The following is a 26,215-nucleotide window of genomic DNA, read 5'->3' on the forward strand; positions in this document are numbered from 1 at the left end:
TCACACAGGGTCTACTGATTGCTTCTATAAAACACAGACAGTGAAGAGATCCTGGTATTTCAGGGGCAGCTCAAAGTATATAAAATAATCAGAGTCACATTTTGTATTAAGGAATGTATTCAGAAATCCTTACCATTATGCTACCTCAAATTCTTCTAAAGTTGAATTACTGTGCTTCTTTCTTCTTTTTCTTCTTCTTTTCTTTCTTCTTTTTTCTATCTATCTTCTTTTACATCACCGCATTCTTTTTCTCTTCTGTTCCTCTCTGTCCCAATGTTTTCCAGTCTTTCCTTTCAAGGACATTGATTGGCTTACCATGTAAAGATTTCTTGTGTGTTCCTAATGGTTGCAGTAGATCTTAGACTGGCCCTACAAGGAGCTGAGCCTTAATTGTACCTTTTCTATACAGGCTTCCTGGGAAAAGGAAGAAGCCATGTGCATGTGTCTGTGAACACAGGTGCACTTGGAAGTGCTTGTGCAGAATCAACACATGCATGTCTGTGGCATTCAACCACTCAAGCTCACACTAACGTCCAAAGAATATGAAACTGGCTATCTCCCAAATGGTGCCAATGCTTTCCTGTGGATAAGTGTGTTAATCATTTTTCCATACAGCACAGAGACTTTCCACGGCTGGAAAACTGTGCACTCCTGTGCCCATCACAAATTCAGTTGTCATCAATTGGCCCATTAATTGTTGCCCTGTGTAGTGGTCAGTGTATTCCCCACCTCCTTCTTAAGTCATAGAGACCCCCATCTATCTCTAACACCCACCTGTGGAGTTGTAACCCAATGCCCCTCTTTCCCATGGTGATTCTTTCCTGCAACGTCCATTAATAATGCCAACCTATGGTCTGTAGAACTTTGTGGGGCCTCCTAGCTGGTGGTGTAGAAGCCCAGGTTGCTCTCTATGCTTCTGAGACTTTGTGTATGCTCCAGGGCACACCCAGTGATGTGGGCAGTTTGGAGCCAGAGGGCCCTGGCTGCTTCCACATCTAGCAGGAGCTCCTGGAAACTCCTGGCAAGTGGGGCATGTCTCAGGACACCATTGGTTGACTGTTGCATCAGAAATGTCCCTATTTGCTGCTGGTATGACATGGTGGCCATTGCATGATCTGCAATATACAGACATCCAAAAAGGACCCCGATGACGATGGAACTTGTATTGCTTGAGATTCCTATGACTTGTTTTGGTTCACAACTTTTATTAGTGACCCGAAGGACATTAACTTGGTTTATTTTCCCTAATTGCGTTAAACCCTTTACAATACATGCTACCTCTGTAATTTCCCATGAAAAGCATTGTGCACAACTCTTTATAGACTGCTTGCAAAACTTGATGAATGATATATGAAAGAAATCACACTCGGGAGGATTTTTGAACTGTTGCTGAAAAGACTCTCTCTTCATTTCCATTTATACACATGTGCTCAGAATTTTCAGCTTTCTCAAATATTCACAAGGTTGTACGTTTGTTTTCTCACAATGGTTTTGAATAGAATTCTTGATTATAACTGGCCATTCTGGATTTTTGTGGATACTGGATTCTTTTCCAACTTTCAGTTTCATAAGTGATGTTTTTGAAAGACTGTCATCTTCCTTATTCCCTTCACCTCTATTTTCCTCTATTTAAGAGTCACAAAAGCTTTAGGCAAACATGGAATGCCTGAACATGTCAAGGGAAAAATATATACAATCTAAGCTACACATAATCCCCCACAAAAAAATAACCAAACAAAAATGGATGTAGAAACCTGTTATGTTGCAAATTTATCAGAAAGAACTCAGGAAGATATTCATTGCTGGAAGGTGCAGAATATCTAAAGAGAGAGGTTGCAAAAATTGGGAAGTGGGGTCCTGGAGATGTGTTTGTGGGTTTATTTGGCCTGGAAGAGGATGGTGTAAAGTAATGTGTGGTGTTGGGAATTCAGGAAGAAGAAAATAGGCTCACAGTAGACACTTGATGACTGTTAAACTATTTGTGTGATGAAGCTAGTTACAAATTATGCTGCCATTTCTAGTAAGGATCAGAAAAGGAAGGCATAGCCTTTTATTATGGCAATCACAACACTGGTTAGGTAGTAACATGATCTTTTCTATCATAGAATTGTGACAAAACTCCTCTTCTATTTCTGAGGGAAATTGTGAAATCTCCTTTCAGAGTCTCTACAATCCTTCATGACTTCATGACAGACTGAAATTATTTTATTTTAGCCTTTTGATTAGCTGGTAAGAAAGATTAAATCACCTTTCAAAGCCACTCTGAATTTCATAGTTCTAGGAGTAGGTACTAAACAAATTTGATGGCTTTCTGAATTATAACCATCCCCAGTCATTTATGGTAACCAATGTCCCCACAGGACTTTTGCAAAAGGCTGTTTACTTGACTCACCTTTTCTTTTCATGAATCCCTAGTGAAAGACACATTAATGCCTCCTGCTAATGGAACTTTAATTCAATTCCCATGTTATGAATTTAACATATATCAGACTGGAGTCAAATTTATGGAAATCCAGCTACAGAGAATTAAAAAAGGAACAAAAAAAGCACTTTTCCAAACATGGTGTTTGTTTGTTTGTTTGTTTTTAGATTCTATGAACTCCTATCAGGTATGGTAGAATGCCACTGTTCACATTGCACAAAAAAGAGAAAAAATACAGAAAGAACAATGGAATGAGATTGTATCAAAGACCACGAAGGAGTAAAGGATTCCCATGATAAATATGCATAGAGACCTGTGAATGGCAAAAAGCAGAAGACTGAAAAGCGAGCCACTGAACTGAAATCCCACAGGAGGCCAGCCAACAACCATCCCAGGAAGCGCTTCCCCAGCATGCACAGTGATGCCGACAGGAAGGAACCCACCAAAGCATTTCACTGTGTGCTGAAATAGGATGGAACGGCCATTAATGTTAGGGTTGTTCATCAGAAAAAAAATAGTTTTTAAATTGTCATCATGGACACTTGTGGTAACCAATTCCAATATTATTTGTAATCTAACCCTGTTGACCACCGATCAATAATTCTTCCCTTCCAATTTTCCATCTTTGCTATTGTACTGCTTTATTCTCTATTTTTGCTATTGTGCAGTTGATTTATTGTGTTAGTTAATGACAACAGTTGTCTGAAGTTATGTTTACTATATATTTTAGACTCATTAATTCTATTTACTCTATCAAACAAACTTGTAAAAGCTTCCTCATTTGGATGTGGAAACCAAGAAAAGAAAATATCTCACCTTGTCCAAAGCGTAATTAATGTTAAATAGTAGAGGTATAAAACAATTCCCTAGTGGACTATCTGCAGAATCAATGTTCCTGGTTAACCCCATCCAGCTGTTAACCATTGCATCCTCACTAACTCCCTAATTACCACTCAGTAAGAAGTGTATTACAGGAACTGACATGAACCCCTACTTGCTCTCGGAGGAATATACACGTGAACTTAGTCTAATCCTCTTACAAAAATCCATGAAGGGAGGTTTGCATTTCACATTTCACAATGACCCTGGCTCTATAAAGGAATGACTTATCCCAGGCTTCACAATTAGAAAATGGCAAAGTCAACGTCTAAATATGTATCCAACTTCATTATCTGACGTCTCACAGCATTCTTTCCTCCCTTCCTTGCACATCTCTAACCCAAGTTCATTCAGCTTGCTGAGGGAAGTTTCAATTGACTAGGATTATCAAAAACTTGATGCTGTGTAATCTCACCTGGGCCTTTGTTGCTGCTTACTTGTCATTTTTTTCATACTCCAAGGACAAATACTCTTAAAAATATATCACAATGGTTATTCTGGTCTCTCTTCCCTTCCTCTAAGATCCCTGTTTTTTAGTCATTTCTTTTTGTTCAGAAGATATAGGCTATTGTGTATGAGCACACTCCCCTACACCTCAAATCCTTCTGTTTTTCTCTTCTTTTCCTCTGTTCCCTGAAGAGCTGATATTCTTCTAAGCCAGACAGTCTCTAATCCAACCCTTTCTTGTCTCTTTGGGGACGTGGCCTCATTAATTATTCTCTTTTGGTCTTTCCTCTTCAAGGTTGAGACTCTATGCCTGAGTCTTGCAATCTGCCTACAAATACAGTCTCATTTCTCCAATCACATTGCCTCAAATACATCTCTCCATTTATTTTTCTGATGTGCTTCCTGAAAATAGTCTTGTCCAACTGTCTACCGAGTTGCTAGCTTTTTATATACTATAAAGAAATTTAAACATTAAGTATGTCCCATAGTATGAGTAACTGTTAACATGTCACTACTAAAATAAAAAATAAAAGGGGCCGGGAGTTTGGCCTAGTGGTTAAAGTGCTTGCCTAGCATGCATGAAGACCCGGGTTCGATTCCTTGGTACCACATACATAGAAAAAAGTCGGAAGTGGTGCTGAGGCTCAAGTGGTAGAGCTCTAGCCTTGAGAAAGTCCAAGGACAGTGCTCAGGCCCAGGGCTCAAGCCCAGGACTGGCAAAAAAAAAAAGAGCAGCAATGCAAACTTTGAAAATATTTAATAACTTTAATTACCATGTGAATCTTTTTTAAGAAGAGTATGCATGTCCTTCTCTTTTTTCTTTCTTTAAAAAAATCCATATTATGTTTCTTCTACTGTGTTATCTTTTCACAAAATATAGAGAATATTCAGTTTCTTATCAAAACACACAGCTTTTTTCTTCTTTATCACACTTGTGGAGTTCACAGACAGGCTGTATGTTAATGTAATTCCCTTTGCCTTATCATGTTCTTTCTAGTCTGTCTTTGTTCAAACCCTGTTCTCTCACTAAGGTCCCCTGCTACTATATCCACAGTAGTGTTTTAATTCTTTACCCCTGCTCTGCAGCAGTTAACAAGAAGATCCAACCCTTCTTTTAGAAAGAAATTGTCCCTTAAATTGGATTTCCCAATTCTTTGTCCTGATCCTACTGCTTAGTAGCTTCCTTTATTCTCCTAGTTCTAAATACAGGTTTTCAAGTTCAGTTCCTGGCCCCTTTTCCTCTCTCTCTAGTCTCAGCTAATTGGATAATAGCTCACACACAGACAGTGCCAGTGGCTCCCAGGCTCCCGGGCTCCTGCACTATCTCAGATCAGCATCTCCCGTCACATCCTTACTGAAGATTAGATCCCACATTTCCTTCCTGCTTGCTGAACAAACCCATCTGCATCCTGTGTTAACATATCAGATGTGTCACCTGATTTATGGATTTGCCATTTCGCCCTTCTCAAGTACTTTATTCCTTTTCAGTTCTCTCTGTATATCTGCCTCTCTGTTCCTCTGTCTCTTTCTGTGTCTTTCTCTCTTTTTTCTTTCTCTTTCCCTCTCCTTCGCTGGGTAAAGACCTCACCAATGAACAGGCTTGAGATACAGAATCATTACTAATGTTGCTTCAAAATCGCTCTCCCAAACATCCATAAGCCTCACTGACTGGACCACTTGTGCTTGTTGAATCTCAATTTACAGGCAAGATACCCCTGTGAATAACTAGGTTATCTGTTCAAGTTGCCTCTACCCATACCACAGTCTTGGACACTTCTGCCCCATTTTCCACATGGCAGTAAAACACTATTCTGATGCTGGCACCCTGAGAATTTCCAATGAATGGAATCTATTCTCAGGCGGACATTTCACTGCTCAGAGTGTGTCATACTTTACCCAGCCTGTACCTATTTCTCACCCACATGGATCTTAATCTCTAGCCAAATCTCTCATCTCTTTCCTCCTCTTAATTTTTTTTTCTTCTGCAGAAAGGATTTCTCTTCAAATATTTTTTCAATTCTGCCCATTCTGGAGCAATTAAGACATCCATTTCATAAAACATTTCCTGGACGTGCATATTCAGATATGTTTTAGTCTTTTGTTTATAAAGGTTGCCAGGATTGAATAACAAAATTGTAAGACTAAACCTCAAGTTCTCAATCAATAGTAAATAATTTTAGTACAAGTATTTCTCAGGATAAAACTAAGACATATTTACGTGAGAATTTTAATTATTCAGTATATATCAAATTCCAAAGTCAACTATTTTGTCTATTACTTCTGCCTTTGAACTGTGAGTCAGCAATCCTTGTACTGAACAGTTGGGAATACAGGTGGGGATATGGTTAGAAAGAGCACCATATGAATGGTAGCCTCTGAGGAAATGACTTTCTATGATTTAACTTATTATTCTGACCACTGAAGATATAAACTGCATAAGCTCTAAACTGCTATCAGTTGTAGAACTAAGACTTGTGAATTTGCATTTAAAACAAGTACCCTGGGCTATTGTGATGTCAAAGAGTACATGGGTCTAACACCTATATTCTAGGTCTATGCTTACTTCTAAGGGATTTAATGAACAACATCCCATTATGCCCATTCAGAACAGACTCAGAGTAATCACTGAAAACGGCACTAAGAAACAGCATATATTTATGATGGACTAAAAAAAATCAGATAATAATAAAATAGAAAATGGTAAGAAAATTACAGATGTTGAACGTAAGTACGGGTTGAATTGACTCGCAGAAGAATGATTGTGAAGGACAAAGCAAATCATGCAATTTTTGGAAAGTGCTGTACTTATGTAATTGAAAATAATCAGCATGGGATGAGGAAAAGACGGTGGAGAAAATAAGGAGGAAAAGTGTTATAGAAAGTGGCTGGAAGATAGGCACCAATGCCAGTAGTCTAATGTGAATTTAGTAGGACTCACAAGTCTATAGAGAATTTAGAGACACATGGACCAAAGACAGTTTTATGGGTTGGAAGTGTCATTTATGTCTACACAGCCTGGATCAAATTGTCTAAATTGCTGGTACCCCAATTCCCATCAAATTATTCTTAGTAGTCTCAGCCCTAGGGAATATCATAAAGAACAAGCATCCAACATTGTTCCATTGTGCATGAAATTAGTATATTATGGGGAAATATGAAGGAAGAACTTTCCTTTAGTGAGTAGTCTTTCTAGAGTTTAAAGGACATATTCAAGTCATTTCTAGAGACAATAATTCCAAGATGTATACATTTTAGGCTTTCTTGTAGTGTTAAGTATATGTCAGAAAATCACTCAAACTTGTTCCCTCATTTCTTCTTTCTCATCGCTATTTTCCGGTATAAATTGGAATTGTCATGTTTCTTAGTTTTTTCTTCACAATATGCAAATACTCACAGCTATTTGAATAGGGGAAGTATAACAAAATTATCTACTACATGAATGAATCAAGTTGGTTGTACAGAAGCAAAATTTTCAAAATATTTTAAGTAGTTATTCAAAGGATTTCAATTCAGCACCTCAAATTATGAATACAATGCATTTTGATTGATGCCATCTTTTCCATTGTTCTCACCCCCATTTCTCCCACCTCCACCAAAGCCCTCAAGTTACCTAGTTCCATTTTGATATATAGACATTGAATATCCATCACATAAATGAAGCAAGCTGGCTATAGATTTTTTTTTACCTTAAAAGTAAAAGGTCCCGAAAGTAATTATCAGGAAGCCTTAGCATGATAACTCAACACATGTTTTCTGAACATCTCTTATGTGGTTTAGGCTCTAGTGTAAATACAGTGAATAAAATGAGGGATTAAAACCCTACACTAAATATCAGCTGCATCTGTTAATGTGAATTCCAGATGATATATTACAGAGGTGTGGAACAGTTTGATGCTGGGAAATTTATAGGGGTGAGTAGGGTGATGGTGGGAGAAAAAGCCTACAGATGTGAATAGTGAAGGAAGAATACACAAAAGCAGATTAAGGTTAGCTGAGGTGAAAGTATTTACAGGCAAAAATAGTAGAACCAGGAAAGCATTTCTATGTCAAAATGCACAAAGAGGTATTCAGAGTAGCTTGGAAGCATCATTCAGCTGAGTAGCATAGTAATGGTGATAGGAAGGAAAATGTCTGAGTAGATCAAGAGAAGCTGGCAAGGTTCAATGAATAATGGGGCCAGAATTCAGAGTGCTTAGTACTTCATTTGCAAACAATGGTGAGCTAATAATGAAGAGTTTTAATCAGGAAGGTAATTTTCATTTAAGAAAGGTTAAAATGCTGCAGCAAAATATTGCATGCAGGGTAGTAAGTGGAAAACCCCTGGTTAGGAACATAACTGGCGTTTTAAAACTTTTCTTCTGGAACTATTGTTTTCCCCCAGTATTGTGGGTAATACATGTCTCTTCTGCAGTGACATCTGCCTGCCCCTCAACTAAGTGTTGTGGACATTCTAGTCTTAGTTTTCAGATAATGTTGCTATTCACAATCACGTAACCTCATCTGAAAGAAGGATTTTAAATATCATTAGGACTCTGACAAGCACCAAGTTTTTATCATCCAGCAAGACAGTCACCTGCCATCCAGATTTATATATCCAACTGACTATGCAACCTCTCCATAATACTTAATATACATCTCAGAATGAACTGATTATCCCACTAAATCTTACACACAAAGATTTAATCTTGTCAATGTTGATACCTCCATCCTGTAGCATAGCCCGAATTTAGGAATCTCCCATAATATCTTGCATTCTATCCTACACCATACCTAATCCATCAGCAAATTGTTTTGTGCCTTCAAATGTAGCTACCTATTGGTCCAAGCCACAGTGGTCTTAAACAGATTATTCTAACAGCCTGGATATCCTGATAGATTATTGTTATAATAGGTCACATCATGTAACAGATCTTTTTGCCACTGCTTAGGTTCCCTGTAGCTTTACACTCAATATAGCAATTAATGTTTATTCTTGAAAGTTAGGTCACTTCACCCTGAACACAGACTTCCAGTGGTTTCCTGGTTCCCTCCCACTTATATGACCTTGGCAATGACTGCTTTTCCCTTTGTCACATTTTCCAGATGGGCTGACCTCCTTAGTGTGCCTCTCAAGAGTCTTTGAGCAAGCACCTAGTGATAGTCTCATTTCCTGCGATCCTCACTTTTACCTTTGGAGATTTGTACTCAGATACACAGGCTCTGTGTCTTCATTCTTTTTTCAGGCCTTTTCTGAATGCAATTTTATACCTTATACAAAAAAAAAACAATGAATTGTTCATTGAAACATGCCTCTACCCCTAATCCACAGCACTTAGGATAGTGTCTGGTTTGATGGTTTTTTTTCTGGTTTATTTACTCATTCAGTGGCCTCTCACTGAAACCGAGGGATGTAGAAACAAAATCTGTCTGTTATGCTCAGGGCTGAGTTTCCATCCCCTTAGACATTTTGTCATTTAGAAAATACTCAATAGACAACTGCTGAATGAATGGATAGAGTGATCTGATGGAAAAAAGATGGATGTATCTGAGATGTTTTCAAGGGGGAAAAGAGAGTGGGAATGAGTTATGATACCGAGCAGAAAAAGATCAAGAAGACAAGGACTGGGAGGCTGTACAAGTTTCTCACCCAAACCCTTGAGTTGATGATGAATGTTTTACTGAAACAGAGAAGAGGGGAGAGGAATGGGTGAGAGTAGGGGTAGAGAAGGCCAATTCAATTTGGAAGTTGAGATTAGGTGATTGGGAGATATTCAGCAGAAGCTGTCCTGCAGGCAGCAGACTCTGTAACTATTAATTGGATTCATGCTGATCATTTCTGTTCACTACCAAGCAACAACATGGAAAGGAAATGAAGAGAGAAGGTATCGCACTGACTTCTGTTCTAGGGGAAAGCTAAATCTGGTTAGTTTACCCCTGAGGAGATCTTCCTGGATCCAGCTCTTCCCAGGAGCTCACAGCTATTGTAGAAACCACATTCTCCAAGCCTCTAAGGAGTCTCATTGTTGGAATGCCACCATTTCTCTGCCTGACTCAAGGGGTGCATTCTTGCCATTCAGAACCTACTATATTTTACTGCACCTCCTGACATTGTTACACAACATTTATTGAAAGCACATTTGATGGTAATGAAGTTTCTATTAACTATGATTAAATCTCATAAAGCACCTGAAGATAATTTAAGATGTGCAGAAGCAGAAAATGAAACATTCAGTTTAGTACATTAGGAAACGTAATTGATTAAATTATCTCATTTACAATAAGTGCTTTCATGAGCTATGCACTGCACATATTTCCCCCAGTTTGTCATTATGATTTGCCAACATGTATCTGAAGACTTCACTTTCTTTATTCACCTCTCTGCAACTCAAAGCTGGCTTCACTGTTCTCCTGTTCTGGAAGGCCTGTGTACAAGGTGTCAAAGGATGTTTTCTTTCTACCAGGACTTGTGGAAGATCATGAGTATGCTGTATATAGGAACAGGTTTTTTCTCACTTATCATCATAATTGACTTTGATTTTGCATGTGATGAATCATGTAGTCTTCAACTAAGCCCCACTTTTACAGGGAAGCAACAGCCTGAATTTTGTAAACTGCACTCCTAACCACGCAGCTTACACAACCTCGACTGGATGCCTCCGGGAGCCTTCTGCAATCACATCGATTCTGTTAAGGTTTTATTTTTAGGAAAATCACAAATTAAAACTGTTTCAAGTGATTCTGTTGTAGTATCCAGCAATTAAGCACAGTGCTCAGGAATAAGAACCTGCCCAGCCAAAAAAGATAAAAAGAAAGAAAACACAAATTCAGGAGTCCCTAAGGATCAGAAAGAGCTTCTGAGGGTTTTATAGCTGAAGTGCAGATGTAACTAAATTAGAATGGCACAGGACTCACAAACTGAGCATGAAATTAATTTAAAAAACATATACATGCATTTCTAACTAAGCTCACATGGGCTGCCACTTAGACAGTCATAATCTTGTTTGTGCTGTACATCAGAACCAGTACCTGGGACCCAGAGGAATCTGAGAAGCCAATCGCCACCTCCACCCCTAAGCCGTCACCCTGAAGTCTTCACAAGCCCAGATCACATGTTCAGTGATCAGTTTCTTTCTCTCCAGCTCCCCATGTGTCCATCCACATCTGCAAACACACATGTATATACTTGGCCTCCTAAACCTACAGTGTTTGTAAGAACTTCAAATCAACCACATATTATGCCAGAAGGCCTCTCACTATCCAGGAAGCAGAGATCCTTTATGAGCAGCGGACAGCATAGAGAGGAGTCAAGAAAGATAGTTTAGTATTGTTTGACCAAATTCTCAACTAGCAAGTAAGTGGCATCTTTGTATTTCCAGCCTGCCTAAAGCAACACAAGGGAGTATGAACAGAATGGCTTTTCTGGCTCTTTCGCTCATCTTCTGATGCCTGCCCCCAAGGTACCTGTTTCTGTCTCTCTTCACAGGGACTTAATTCTTTCAAGGAAGTTAGCTAATAAAAGCTATTAACCCTCCCAAGCTCTCTGAAATTTAATACTCTCGGATTTAAAAGATCAAAAGTCATTCGTCTTATATTAAATGAGTGATACTGGGCAGGGATATTTTTCTCAAGCTTTATAACTCAGGCAGATGGGTAACTTCTCTTATTGATAAGAGCTGTATTGCTCTTTTGGTTTCCTAGTATGCCTTATCTATTTTTGACTGTACAACAATATCCTGAAGAACATATTAACAGGCAAAAATTCTCTGAAGCGTCTGACCCCTACAACCACAGATGATTTCATTTTCCTGCTCTATTCTGAGGTAGGGCGTATTTAGTAAGCTCCCACCCATACCCCTAGGGTTCTGAGTTAGATGACTTCTGATCTACTATTTAGGAAACACTTCTCTAAAACTGTGGTTCTGGGCCTGGGGTGCACATTGAAGTCCCAGGGAGACTCTTAAAGAACAGTGATTCTGGAGCTGGGAGTTTGGCTTAGTGGTATAGTGCTTGCTTAGCATGTACAAAGGCCTGGGTTTGATTCCTCGGTGCCATATACATAGAAAAAGCCAGAAGTGGTGTGTCTCAAGTGGTGGAGAACTAGCCTTGAGAAAGCCCAAGGACAATGCTCAGTCCCTGCGTTCAAGTCCCAGGACTGGCAAAAAAAAAAAAAAAAAAGAACAGAGATTCTGAGGTTCTCCTGACCACACCCCATCCAGTTCAAAATTCTGAATTCACTGGTACAGCTTGAAAACTCCACTTAAAAAGGAAAAGAAAAAAAACAAAACAAAACAGGCCTCCAGATGATTCTAAAGTGCAGTCCAAGCTAAGAACTACAGTGTTAAATGCCAAGATACCAGACATTAAGACACCCTTTTTTCTCCAAATTTACAGGATGCAATGATATGGAAACAATACAAGATCCTCCACAGGAAGCATGCCTGCATCTCAGGAGCCTGAGACAGCACCAACAGTAACATTCTCAGTTCATAATTATTTCACTGTGGATTTCTGGCTCCTAATCTTCCAGTTGCCATGGATGCCAGGGCAGGTGAGATACTGGTTTGCATTCTCCCCCTTTACAACATCAGTCCCCTCTCTGCCTTCCCTTCCTCCTCCTCTTCATTCCTCCTTCTGCAGGCAAATGGAGTTAGGCTTTTGGCCCAAAGGCTATTCTCATGAAAGTGTGTACTGACAAATATTTATTAATTTTAATGCTATAAATCTCTCCAGAAATAGGAATCCTAGATGACATTTGCAGAGAAATAGACGTATAGGCAGAAAGAATCAAGAAGAGAGATTTACTTTTGCTCTGAGCAAGGGGAGGGTTGTGCATATTTCTTTTTGATTTAAATCTCTGATATGCGACTCCAAACTCAATGAGAAGCCCGGAAAGCCCTGGATCTTTCCTAGGAACTTCAATTTTGCTCGGTTCCTAAACAAATATAACAGTAAGGCAGCAAATATGAGAATAAATTATAGTCACAAGAGGAAAAATAACTTACTTTGGGGTTTTATTTCATGAAGAGGTTTTTTATCTAAAAGAAAGAAAGAGAAAAAGAAAGTTGCATTTAATAAATTTACACGGAGTAGCTATATTCCCTGCATCACTTTGCATCTCCCTCTATCAATGATTCATTTTCTCCATTTCTGAAGACAATATGGATATATGGCTCATGTTTTTAAGTTTTCATTCTAATTTTTATTTGCCTCTTCTGAAATCATCTTTCTAAGATGATTACTTTCTTTTAAGAATGTATATTTTTCCCCTCTGGGTCTCTCAACTTATTCTCCACTGCCTTAACTAGATTCTTATCTGCATAGGAGTGGGGAGTTTGCTGCATGTCCTGTTTTATATACAATGAGCAGTCCGCTTGGGTATATATATATGACGATAGAAAAATGAGCCAGTGAATAAATATTTAAAGGGATTCTGCACTGGTTTATAGTAATCATGGCTTGAGTATGAAGTTTCGAATTCTATCTGTTTATCCATTCCTTTTGGTTATGGGTTCAGTGTGATGAGCATATTAGAGTTTTGTTTTTTAAACAAATCACTCATTCCTTTTTGTTTCCTATGTCCATTATCTATTAAAATATGTACCATCTCTCCCAATGGGAAAGGTATCATTTTATACTACTAGGAATTTGCAGCATACTCATCAGATGAGGTAGAGAAGAGAAAAAGACAGTCAGGGCGTTTTTATCAAGTCTTACCAAGACTTTCCAACCTCTCTCCTGTCTGATCTCCCAGCATCAAATAAATGCTATAGATCACACTGAGACTTGGTGTCTTGACTTTCTTTGTTTCATTTTACCATATTCTGTCTACTCCCCTGTCTTCCTCCCATGTCAGGTCTGCACTACTCCATGACACTGCAAAATTCAGAAACAATCATCCTTTGAGTATAATGAGAAGATTCTAGGAGCTTGCATTTTGCAAGACTGACTGAACTTGACTCGTGTTCAATTCTCATGATTCCCTTCCTAGGATTTAAAGGGAATGCTGTCCAACTGGAAGGACCTAGGCTGTTGCAGACAGATGAGTCACAAAAATTATATAAGGTGAGCCTGGAGTGTGGCCTAGTGGTAGAGTGCTTGCCTAACCTGCATGAAGCCCTGAATTTGATTCCTTGGTACCACATACACAGAAAAAGCAAGAAGTGGTTCTGTGGCTCAAGTGCTACAGCATTATCCTTGAGTAAAACCCAAGGTCAATGCTCAGGCCTTGAGTTCAAGCCACAGAACTGGTCAAAAACAAACAAACAAGGTATGAGGTCAGGAAAGGTCACCTTACACAGATCTTGTCTGTTTCTGATTGCCTGGAGGACAGCCACCCTGAGTAACATTGTCATTTCTGGATCAGGTTTGACATTGAATGAAATCTAGCATACTACACATTTGAGAACTTCATCAATGTCATCTGATTGATTGTACCCTCACCCCTCCCAGGCAGACAAATGGCTGTATTCAGAGTTCTCCACAGAAGTTCTCTTACCCTAAGCTGTTTCTGTGGTGACTTTGACAGAAAGCCCTGTGGATTTCTTACAGTGGGATATTTGATTAGTGAGAGAAGTCGCTTTTACAGTGTAAATCACGCTCTTGAAAAATGGGCCTTTTAATGGAAGGAAGAGTGACATGACAAAAAGAAACTTCTAGGAAATCTTTCAACAAAAAATTCCCTATAAAAGACAATCATCTGCTTACGTTGATCAGGTCATATCAGATTTCCACACAGCAAGGTTTCTTACAACAGAACACTTTTGTTCTCCCACTGTGCAGCCTGGATAGCCCTAGAGCAGGTGGCACTTCCCGAAGTCCAGATGCTAATGCACTCAAGAATTAGAATGAAATGACTTTGGTGGATTTAACCTAACTTCAGTTTTTGCTTATTGCATAGTATCTGAAAGCAGTTGGCATAGACACAGCGATGCTGGCAGGCCCAGGCCACAGTGTCTGAAAGTGATGCATTGCTACAACCATACAAAGAGACATGTAGAACATCTGTTTTGAACTCTGGCTGAGCTTAACAGTATTTTCTTCCTTCTGAACCACAGGAATGAGAGATTATGCCAGGTAGCAAAATGAAAATCCATTAAAAACAGGTGAGATATATAACAGCTCTCCAGAGAAATAAATCAAATATAGCCAGGCTATGAAAAAACTTGGGGTGGTAGCATTCTACTGGGTAAAACTCTGAAAGAAGAAATTGTATTGTGGCCAAAACTCCTAGGGCTAACGTTCCAGGAAAGAAATCAACTCACAAATACATACAAGGCAGGACTGAAGCATTTGGCCCTGTGATCCAATTGGTGACCCAGACCAGTGGCCATGTGGCTTGATAAGGAGTGCTCCTGGGCTCAGAATTGGATCTATACCTTGGATTGTTTACAATCTGTCTGTGCAACCTCAGTGTTCTCTGTTGGAAAACAAGAACAAACTTGACTTTGAAGGAAGCCAAAGAAGAGTAAGTCTAGCATGTTTCGTATCAATAAGTGCAAGAAGTGGGAGGAAGGGATGTAATCTAAATAGGAGATGAAGGTCACACTCATCCTCAGACAGTCAAACATCTGTTTGTGCTACTCTCTGGAGTCAAACTCCTCCAAATTAGAAATTCTAGTACACTTTTCTTTTCTGTCAGTCGTGGGCTTGCACACTTTCCCTGGGCACTGACCCTGAGCTCTTCAGCTCAAGGCTACTGCTCTACAACTTTGAGCCACAGCATTACATTTGGTTTTCTGGTGATTATAAGAGTCTCATGGACTCTTGGGCCTGGGCTGACTTTGAACCATGATATTCATTCAGCCTTCTGAGCAGGTAAGGTTACAGGTGTAAGCCACCTGTGCCAGGCTTCTAGTAGAGTTTTGTAGATCTTGTAGATCTTGTGTCTGCTGTGTAAGAGCAGGGAAGGGCCCGGAAGGCCATAAGCAGTATGTCAACCAATGATATGCTACACAAACCCACTCAGAATCGTTTTCTAAAGTAGGATTTGTCAGGTGGGGGACCAACATGACTGATGTTGTCAGTATGTACCCTTTTTTTTTTTTTACAAAAGGCTTGATACTCAGCCCTCACAGAATCTGAATGTGTTGTGCTATGTTTGGTGATGTTAACAGTGCCTAGACAATTAAGCTGCCAACACAGAATATTTTTCCCAACTGGACATGGTTCAACTATGAGCTTTAGGAAGGGTCTCCTTCTGACCTGTTTAGCTTTGCAAGCACTGTCCACTTCATACTCTACCTTCTTTAATTCTGTCTGCAGAATCATTTTATCACAAGGTTCAAGGCCATAAACCAACTTAGCCTTGGTCAACCAAATCCTCTCCACTTTTAATTTTACCTCTCTCCAAAGGCCATATTCAAATGACCCCTTAGTAAATAAATCCATTAGGGCCATGGTTTTTCATGTTGGCTGCACATTGAAATCACCGGGGGAGGTTTTAAAATAAATACCTATGCTTGCAACCTGCTCCAATCAACCCAGCTTAATTGGGGATTTGTGCTTTTGTGATCATTGCCACTTCTTGGCAAGAAATGTGGGACTCTGTATAGTCAACTCCTGTAAGTCTCTGTTTCTCTAAGGGGTGTTAGTGTAGCTGTACCATAGACAGTGGGTATTTTTTATGTCTGGGCAGAGAAATGGTGCAAGCTTGAGCTGGTGGCAGCTAGGTTATAAGGTTGAGGAAACCACAACCATTTCCAAGGGTCAAACTTATACACAGGAGTCCCTGTTGAGTGTCATTAATGCTCTGAGAATCTTTTTGTGCATTTATGAGTTAAAGATTCCAAAATAATTTTAATAGAGCTTCAAGTCATTACATATTTTTCAAAAACCATTTTAATATTTGCATAGTTACTAGGCAGCTAAAGCATAGAGGGGAAAAACTATTATGAGCTACCAAGAGTTAAGTTATAGATATAAGGCTAGATAATATATATATGTAAACATGTGTGTGTGTGTGAGTATTCAGCCAAGTGATCCCTATATCGGTGTGAAACTATAAAAAATGAGCAGTCATTTATCATGTTTACCTACAATAAACAGTCTTAAATAAATTGTTCTGCAGTCTGCTTTTGTAGTTAATTACCGCACTGCAAATATTCCTTTGTGTCTTCCTGTGTGTACATGAGTAGAAGTAAGTATCTATGAAAGGGGTAGGGGAAGGAAGAGATGGAAGCAATTTACATTTTATGTTTGGTGATGGTTCATTTTGTTCTTCTTTCCTTTAATTTTTTGCTTCCTGATTTATATTTTATGCTTTCAAAGCATTTCCATTGGATCTGTTGTTCTCGAGAGCTATCTGTTATTATATTCATATCTACCCAAACAACATCCAGCCTCTATCATGAAACAAATATGTCCAGAGGCAGGTCTCCACATTCTGGAGACCTTAGGTCTGAGGAAAGACTGTCCATATAAACAGATACATTCCAGCTCTGTCCCACACAGCAGAGTGGCTCCCCAAATTTTGGATGGTGATGACTTGAGAACTGTCCTCATTGGTTTTGAATACTGCACGGATTTGTTTGTGGTCAGAGTCTATGTGATTTTCCTATGCAGCAATAGGACCACTAATATTCTCACAATGCAGCTCTTCCTGGATAGCAATTCAGATGTCATCAGAGTCCAAGTTTACTAACCTATTTGCTACATTTTATTTTAAAAGACTGTTTTTATTATTTCCTTATTGGTTATATGATATTTTATGATTTCCACCCCTAAATCTATGTCAACTGTTTTAATATACTCTTTATATTTTTGAATGCTAAAATTGTTTAAGACTTGATTTTAAGGTCCATAGAATAATCCAGTTTTTCTGTCTCTGTGTCAACTTCTTTGCCTCGCTTATCCATTAATTGATTAAATTTCATTTTATTAATTGTGTGTGTGTGTGTGTGTGTGTGTGTGTGTGTGTGTGTCAGAATGACAGTGTACTGGGGTTTGAATTCCAGCCTTGCGCTCTCTCTTGACTATTTTGCTTGATGTTGGTGCTCTACCACTTGTGCCATACCTCCAATTTTAGGGGGTTTTTTGCTGGTTAGTTTTAGATTACAGTCTCAGGAACTTTTCTGTACAGGCTGCCTATAATTTGTACTCCTCAGATCTCAGCCTTCTGACTAGCTAAGATTGTAGGCCTGAATCACCAGTGCCTGGCATCGTTTTGCCTTGATTTATGTTCTGGTATTCATGAGTCTCACCATGACAAATACAGGTTAGTTTTTTTTTTGAGCACCTCAACTTGCATCTACATATTTGTATGATAAAGTGATTAGCTATCCAGCAAAATCTCAAAATCCCAGGAGAGGGATCTACTTCTCCTTCCAAACCTCCATTATAAAAGTTCTCTGCCTTAAACCTTGATACATAAGGTCATATAGTAGGAAGCTAATTGAAAAGACCTCCAGGATATTGAAACAAAAGCCATATAATGAATGATTGTTTTCCTTAATGTACTATGCTATCTCTCATCTCTTTTGCTGTCCCTTGGTTATCTCATATTGTTACAGTATCTCACTTTGTTATCTGATATAATGGATTTATTTATATTTGGTTATTTGAAATTGGATAGGGAAGGGGGGAAAACCAAGATGGGGGGGTGGAGGGGAGGGTAATGGGGACCAAGACATGTGAAAGGGTACCAATATATGTGAATTAATGCACCTTCTATCTGGAAAATATCATGTAACCCTTTTATTAATTACAATAAAAAAAGTTCTCTGCCTTGAGGTACAGATCAATTTCTTATACCTGTTTGAAATCTTTTCCATTTTTACCCATCACTCTTCTCTCTGGATAATTTGTCATATTCGGCATTACTTGTGATTGAAAGTTTGTTGTTGTATGTTTGTTTTTTCTTTTTGCAAAATTTCATTACTTTGATGTACCTTAGATTTTTTTAAAACCTGTTTAGTTACAAGTCTCCAATTAAGGCCATGTCTAAAGAATTATTACTTCATATGATTTATCAGCTAGAGAACTAAGCAAGAAACGGATATTTGCTCTAATATTTGCTGACTAATTGAAAAGTGATTGAGATTATTGATTATCACTAAGTTTCATGAATTCATCTATTTTTCTCTTCCCACATAGCTAGAAATAAAGATGAGGTGGTGGTGTACCCTCTCAAAACTATCCACAGCTAAAGGATACCCTGGGCCTGGTGGATTGGCCTTCGGTTATCACCAGCATACACAGCATAAGCACAGGCTGCATAAACAATAGCACAGCACCCAACTATGTCAGGAAGATGCTGATATAATTGGGAACTATATTCTCTGATTGTTGAAGCTCTCTTTAGTAGAAGAACATACAGAAATATAACCTCTGGCATTTCTATATAACCTAAAGATATGATAAAAGAGCAAACATGCCGAAAAGATGAAAAAGCATAAAACACACAGCCTACTTTTCAGTTTGATTTCTTCATTCTGTGTTGCCTTGTTAGTTCGTGTGTGCGTGCGTGTGTGTGTGTGTGTGTGTGTGTGTGTGTGTGTGTGTGTGTACACATGCATATGCTGGTCCTAGAGCTTAAAGTCAGGGACTAGGTGCTGTTCTTGAGTGATAGCACTCTACCACTTGAGCTAAAGCTCCCTTTCTTTGCTTTGGGTGCTTAATTAGAGATAAGGGTCTCACAGGCTTTCCTGCTGAGACTGATGTTTAACTGTGGTCCTTAGATCTCAGCCTGCTATGTACCTAGGATTATCTGCATGAGCCACCAGCATCTGGCTTGTCAGTTCAGTTTGAAAGATCACGACTCCCTCAGCTTCCAGGATCGTATGATCAATTGTTCCCTTTCAAACCCTGTCTGAGCATGTGTAAAGAACATACGCAAAGGATGTGAAATTTTTGAAAGTCCCACCTAGTATCTTCCCTTTGGTGAAGTTTCTAGAGAAATGACAGCTTCCTCCAGAGAAATATATGTAGATTCAGGGCCAAATGGTAAAAGCATCCACCAAAATAAAACTTTGTGTGTTCAGTAAGTGCCAAATCATTCTGTTGACATCTTCCACTTAACAACCATCCGAGATCCTAGCATGTTAATTAGGTGACTTCAGGAGGTACCACAACAGATGGCTCAGTCTTGTCATTTCTGATGCAATGACCTCATAGCATCACCTTGAGCCAAAGCATGTCATTACTGAGCCTCCAGGAAATGCACTTGTCCTCTCTTTTTCTTTACATTTTTGATATAAAAATGTAAGTATCCCTTAAAAACTATCCTCATATATTTATATGTTAAATAATTAACATTCCTAGAACATCCATCATTATACATTTAAAAATTTTTATTTTGACGTATAGTTGTGTAAATGTTATTTGACATATAGTTGTGTAAATGTATACAGTATAATGTATACACCATGTATTAATGATGCTGATTAGTATGTGCATTATTGTAAACATGATATTTGTTTCTGGTAATAACATTAGAAATCTTCTCTTCCACTTAACTCAGGCTATCATAAATAGACACCACCATTTATTCCTCCTGTCTAAGTGTAAAGTATTGCACATGATTGCCAATTTTTCCCATCATGCTTGGCGATCACTATTTTGTAGTATACAGGCACAATGTGATACTACTCAGCAGTAAATTGGATTATACCTTATTAGATGCAACAGCACAGACAGTAAAAGAGATTATATGTTCACCACAATCAGCCAGTGAAAGATCTGCTCAAATGTAGAAACACCAATTCTATGAGTTTGTTTCTGGAATGATTATACAGAATAAACATGCTCATGGGTTGCTGCAAACACTTTTTAAGTATATGTCTACCAGACATATACATAACAGGATGTCTTAAAATAAAATGATAAAATAAAATGGTCCCAAGTCTATTCTATGGAAAGATACATATTAAAATCCCTTTACTCTCCTGTGAATTCTTTAAATTTGATTCCATAGTTTTCAACTGGAAAAGAAATGGATGTATATTCAAAATGAAACAAAAATTCCCAAGCCCATAATTAAACCTTCAAGGAATCACTTATTTATTATTGTCACAAGGCCCATCTAAAGAGAGATGTGACACAAAACATTCTAAAAATTTTTAAAAATCTATCAAAGTGTGTCTTGAAAAGATGTACACTGTGCAACATTCATTTCATCATTATTCACAAGGCCCATGATATGGAAACAATCTAAATGCCCATTGATGGATGAGTGGATAAAGAAAGTGTATTATATAAAACAAAAATTCATTCCCCTTTTAAAAAGAAGTGCATGCTTTCATTGGAAATAACATTCAAGAAACTGGGGACACAAAGTAAATTATACAAGACAGACATAGAACTAGCAATACTGCATGATCTAACTTATATGTGGCCCTCAAATGCTAAACTCAATGAGCTGGAGAGTAGGAGAAGATATAAAAGTTTTATTTAAACAAGATAAAGCAGCTCTTGGAGGGCTGGTTAATATATAGTAATATGATTGATTCACATTCTTTTGTCCATTTGAAATTTGCTAGGAAGGCAGATATTACGTGTTCTCACCCCATACTCAACAAAATGGATGATGCTCTGTGAGGTGATGGGTAGGCTAATTACATTATGATGAATATTTCACAATATACAGTAAATCTTCCAGTTACATGACATAAATGTATGCAATCTTTAACACTTAACGATGCTTCAACAAAATTGAGAAAAATCAAGTAAGGGCCTTGACTATGATCTTGGCTTCCTGCTATGTCAAGGCTGAACCTTTAGTTACTAGACATAGAGAAATCTGGAGAGGGAACAGAGGATGGGGGATCAGTGAGGTTATTCTGATAGCTGTCTACTAATTGCTAAGGAAACACCTAACAACTGCTTTGGGCAGGCTACCAAGCCTGGTTTATTTTTAAAAATATGCTTAAAGAGATCTTGAGAACCAAAGCTCCTGAGCTTACTTTTCATGCTTCTTCAGGCCTTAGGCAAGTAACAAATTCACCTACTTTCCCAGCTCTGGCTTGCTTTCCTACTCCTATTTCCTATAACCATGGATGGAATATAGTGTGCAAATATGTAATACCTGTCAAAAGAATCAGTGCTAAATCTTCTGTATTATTTCCATATCAAGTAGTGTAAAGGCTGGGGCCATAATTTTCCTAGGTTTACATGAATTACTGTGTTTGTGTATACATGCTTGTGCATATTTACTGGTAGGAACTATTGAACTCAAAGGCTTGGACTCAGGACTTGGGCTTGGATGCCTGTTCAAGGCTGGGGCTCTACCACTTGTGCTATGACCCAGTCTTATATAAATTTCTAGATACTGTTGACCTTTAAGAAAGGTGCACAAGGTGCTGCGGCTCAAGTATAGAGCTCTAGCCTTGAGAAAGCGCAAGGACAGTGCTCAGGCCCTGAGTTCAAGGCCCAAGGCTGTCAAAAAAAAACCCTATTCTTTGTGCCAGTAGTCATGGCTGAGTGGTTAAGGCGATGGACAAGAAAGGTGCACAAAAAAATAGTCTGCACTTGATGAGTCAGTACCCAGGGGAAGATGGAGACCTCTTTTGTTGGGAAACAGCAATTTGTTTCATGTGTAAAAGCTCTCACTTGCTCTGGATAGTCATCATTCAAATAAGCATTCATATACGTTCCTTAAAAATGAATTTTAAAAATCACATTATTCAGAAGCACTGGCATTGGTGGGATTTTCACATTACATGCATGTATTTGTAGATATCACATGTGTACACTTATGCACATATATGAAAGCTACACTGAAAGTAAAAAATTACAATGATTTCAATTTTTAGGGTTGAAAGAAAATTGGACCTTGTTTATATTTCTCATTTTACACATGGTCCAATATCATGAGATTGTCCCTCATCACATAATCAGTACCCAAACATCTGAAATGGAATCTCAGACTGATTTTTACTTCAGATGCACAATATTTTTTCAACATAAACATGGCAGATTTCCACTAGATATCTCATTACATGTCAAATACAAGTAAGAAAATACGTGTCTTTCTTAATATAATATCAACATTTAGGGTAGAAATGATCAGGGTTAACAACACTAAAGTTACTGTCTACTGATGCTTTTTGTATCTTTCAGTTATATATCACCTCTTTCAATAATCTCCAAAACTCATGGTTCTTTAATCTGTAATTTAAGGAACAAAGGTAGAATCAAAATAAAGAACTATCTTCTATCTCTCTTAACCTCGCTTTGCTCAGCACACCCCAGAGGCCACTGAATATTTTATTTTATAGGAGTAGATTACTTGATTTTAAATCACTTCCCTGATTGGGTTCTTGCCATTCTTTTATAGCCAAACCAGTCTATGATCTTAGACATTAAATCTTTCTCGAGCCCAGACTAATATTTCTTACTCAGAGTTTTGGGCTGTTGAATTCTGAACTAATTAAACTGCAAAAGTAGAATTTGTAGTTCCTAGAACAAATTCTTTATTTCACAGAGACTAAGTGTTGGAAACTTCCTGCAGAGAAGGGACTTTGGAATGACTGACAGCCAACCTATTAGCCATTTAAAATTGACAACATTGTTAATCTGGGGTTCTTGAAGTACAACACAGAAAGAGTTATATACCATTCCAGAATTTTTAGCAACTGGACCGTCCTGACACCTGTAGGTTGTCGTGTACATCTAGGGCTTACTATAGTTATTTTATGTCTGTGTTGTATATCCCTCTCATCAAAAAGGACATTTTTACGTGGGTAGGGATATTAGGATTTTATTCATAAAATATACTCTAATAAATGTATATCTTATAAATGAGGGGAAGCATGTATATCTTATTCTTGTTGTAAATACTGATATTCTCATCTATGGATGATTCAGAACTCTCCCCTTGAATTATTTCTAACTATTGGCCAAAAGTATGGAATCTTAGGACTGGTTGTGCCCTTACAGTTTATCTCTTCTTCACATTCAAGTACTAACTACTACTGACTTCTTAGTTCTGAACTGAGCTAAGATTGGGGTGTTCAGGATCGGTGCATTCCTATAAGGTGTCAGAAAAGTAAGAAGTGTTCATTCATCTACTTATTACAATTGCAAGCAAAAGATAATGAGCCCTTTTTTTAAAAAAAAAAATTCTGACACTAAGTTTTAAGAATCCTTGAGAATTATTAGGTAGGATTCTCCTAAACTCTTTTACTGCTCAGAATCAGTTTGCATAATGAATGTATTCTATGTCCCCAGTGTATTTTAATGACAATTATAATTTATTTCATTAGAAATACTGTATTCATCAGATATATTAGAAAATATTTTAGCAGCAATATCTAAAATTTCAGACTATTGATATCATAGCAGAACATTAGAAATATTTTCTTGCTGCCATAAGAATCCCTGTACTAGAGCACACACACACACACACACACACACACACACACACACAATACAGTTATTATTAGTGGTATTTATTCAAATCAAAAGCTTTCTGTGGCTACTAGGGGCTTAAGTTGCATTAGCTCATTTTTGCTAAAAATGACCCTATAGAAATCTATTATAATTTCTAGCTTTTTGATAAGCATATGTAGGCTTAGAGAAAATTTAAAAACCTGATTCGGAGGGTACTGAAATCACCATTAACACTATCTGGCCATAGAGCTCTGAGTTGCCAGCCTATCTTTTATCTATGATATGAATGTTCAAGTCCACTGGGCTCCATTTATTCATTTATTCCACTTCTAGGTTCCTGTGCATTTCTAATCTCCCTAAAAGAGAATGGTCTTGTTCCACTCACAGAGGACTGTGGAACGTTATTTACATTTTGCTCTGAATTTGAGCGCAGCACAAACCCACAGTGGAAAGTGTTGCTGAAGCTCATCCTCGGTGCTTTCCTTCCTCCTGGTTTCAGTCACTGCCTCACATGCTTCCTGAAAACATCATTTGAAAAAGTCTTTCTTCTTTGCAATGCATTTGCATTCCTTTCAGGTTTTGGGTTCCAGGACTAACACTTCTAGAAGAAATGTTTTTCAGTTTGTTTGAGACTTCAGTTCATCTTGGTTACTGGGAACCTGTTGAAGCTTATTTCCTTTTCTTGGATTTTTGTTCTTACAATTTTACTTACCTTTTGCTCTTTTTTCCTTTGAATGAATGGAATCAGCTGGTAACAAGCATCCCCCCCCACCCCAGCTGCTCAGATATAGTTAGAATCCTTCCTTTTTGTAAAATAAAAGGCTTAGGTTGATCTTTCACATACAATGAATGAAGTTATCAAGAAGGAGATGATCTAAACCACCCACCAGGAATTGTTTCCGAAGTACAACGTAGCACCTCCTACATAGAAGACCAGTCAATATTTGGAAGAAGAGAAAGAAGTAGGTAGCAATAGGAAATGGAGAGTAGAAGAGGAGGAAATACGCAGGCAGAATATTGGATTTTATTTCCATTACCCAAGGAAGCAAGATTATTCTGTTCTGCCTACTTATAGGCAACACAGACTCAGGAGGAATAAAGAGAAGCCGTCGCTAAAAGCAAAATGTACCAGATGACAAAGACATCTTAACTGTTTTACAACTGTCTGAAAAGGAGGGCATAGGCTTTCATGACTCGAAATACCCATCAATCATAGATCAATGGATGAAGACCAATCTCCACGGAAAAGGGGTTATGTTAAAAGAATCATTTATCTTTATCTATTAACAAAACCTAAAAACAAAACCTAAAGTTGATGAATGACCAAGGGAAAGATGTTACAGTAGATCAGTTTATATAGGTATCTTTCTTTATGCTGCTCCGTTCTCCATACATAATGTGAGACTGCAGTGCAATTGTTCTTATCATAAGGCATAAAGGAAAGGAAGAAAAACAACAACAAAAAAAGATAGACTTAGCTTTGGAGAATTTTAAAGACCTTTCATTCCAACACATGAGTGTTGAAAGTATCACTGTTTAACTTTTTCAAAATAAAGTACAATGAGAGCCTTGAGCCACTTGATTGTGGTGAAATTTGGTATTCACTGTTCTCATGTAGCCCTATAATGAGAAAGTGCTTACTGGAACCCGAGGGAGAGATTGTTGCTAAGATTCCAATGACTGGATATGTGTCCAAATCGGAACTATTATTAATCCTGTGGTGCCGTGATACTATATCCACACTTGCCATGCAGTGTTCATAAAGGCAACCCAGAATTCAATTGTTTGCAATGTATAATGGCATATTTCCTATTTGTAGGAAATATCTTTACATGAAAAGGTGCACCTACCATACACTGTGAATAGAACAGATGTTTACTTTTCACATTAAAACAACTTCAAGCAGTAAGATACTTTATGATATCATAAGAATGCATTGTGTCAATGTGGTATCCTGTTCGCTTCTTTTTATATAGGGCTTCTGTTATAATTAAGTAATTGTGCAGAACATTTAGTTCTAATGTAAAATTATTCAACAAAAATTTAAGCACAAGTTAAGTATGATTTCTGAGTCTTTGTTTAAAGAAAGGAATTGAAGCAATTTGCTTTGGTGAAAAGACACCTATCTATTATAATTCTACAAACAAAATATATGTTCTGTAA

At 38.0% G+C, this 26,215-nt stretch overlaps 1 protein-coding gene across 4 annotated transcripts in view; it reads right to left on the reverse strand.

Moving 5' to 3' along the window:
* Positions 1-26,215, reverse strand: part of Unc5d (unc-5 netrin receptor D) — a 559,209-nt gene that overhangs the window by 75,888 nt on the left and 457,106 nt on the right. For 2 of the 4 annotated variants that reach the window (XM_090353934.1, XM_090353932.1), the window contains one exon: positions 12,730-12,762. The exons of the other annotated variants lie outside the window; for them this stretch is intronic. In XM_090353934.1, the coding sequence (XP_090210060.1) occupies positions 12,730-12,762 (33 nt within the window). The remainder of the gene's footprint in view (positions 1-12,729; positions 12,763-26,215) is intronic. 4 annotated transcript variants of the gene reach the window in all.

This window comes from Megascapheus bottae, chromosome 20, assembly GCF_031878675.1.
Source record: "Megascapheus bottae isolate mThoBot1 chromosome 20, mThoBot2.hap1, whole genome shotgun sequence".
NCBI classification, from domain to species: domain Eukaryota; kingdom Metazoa; phylum Chordata; class Mammalia; order Rodentia; family Geomyidae; genus Megascapheus; species Megascapheus bottae.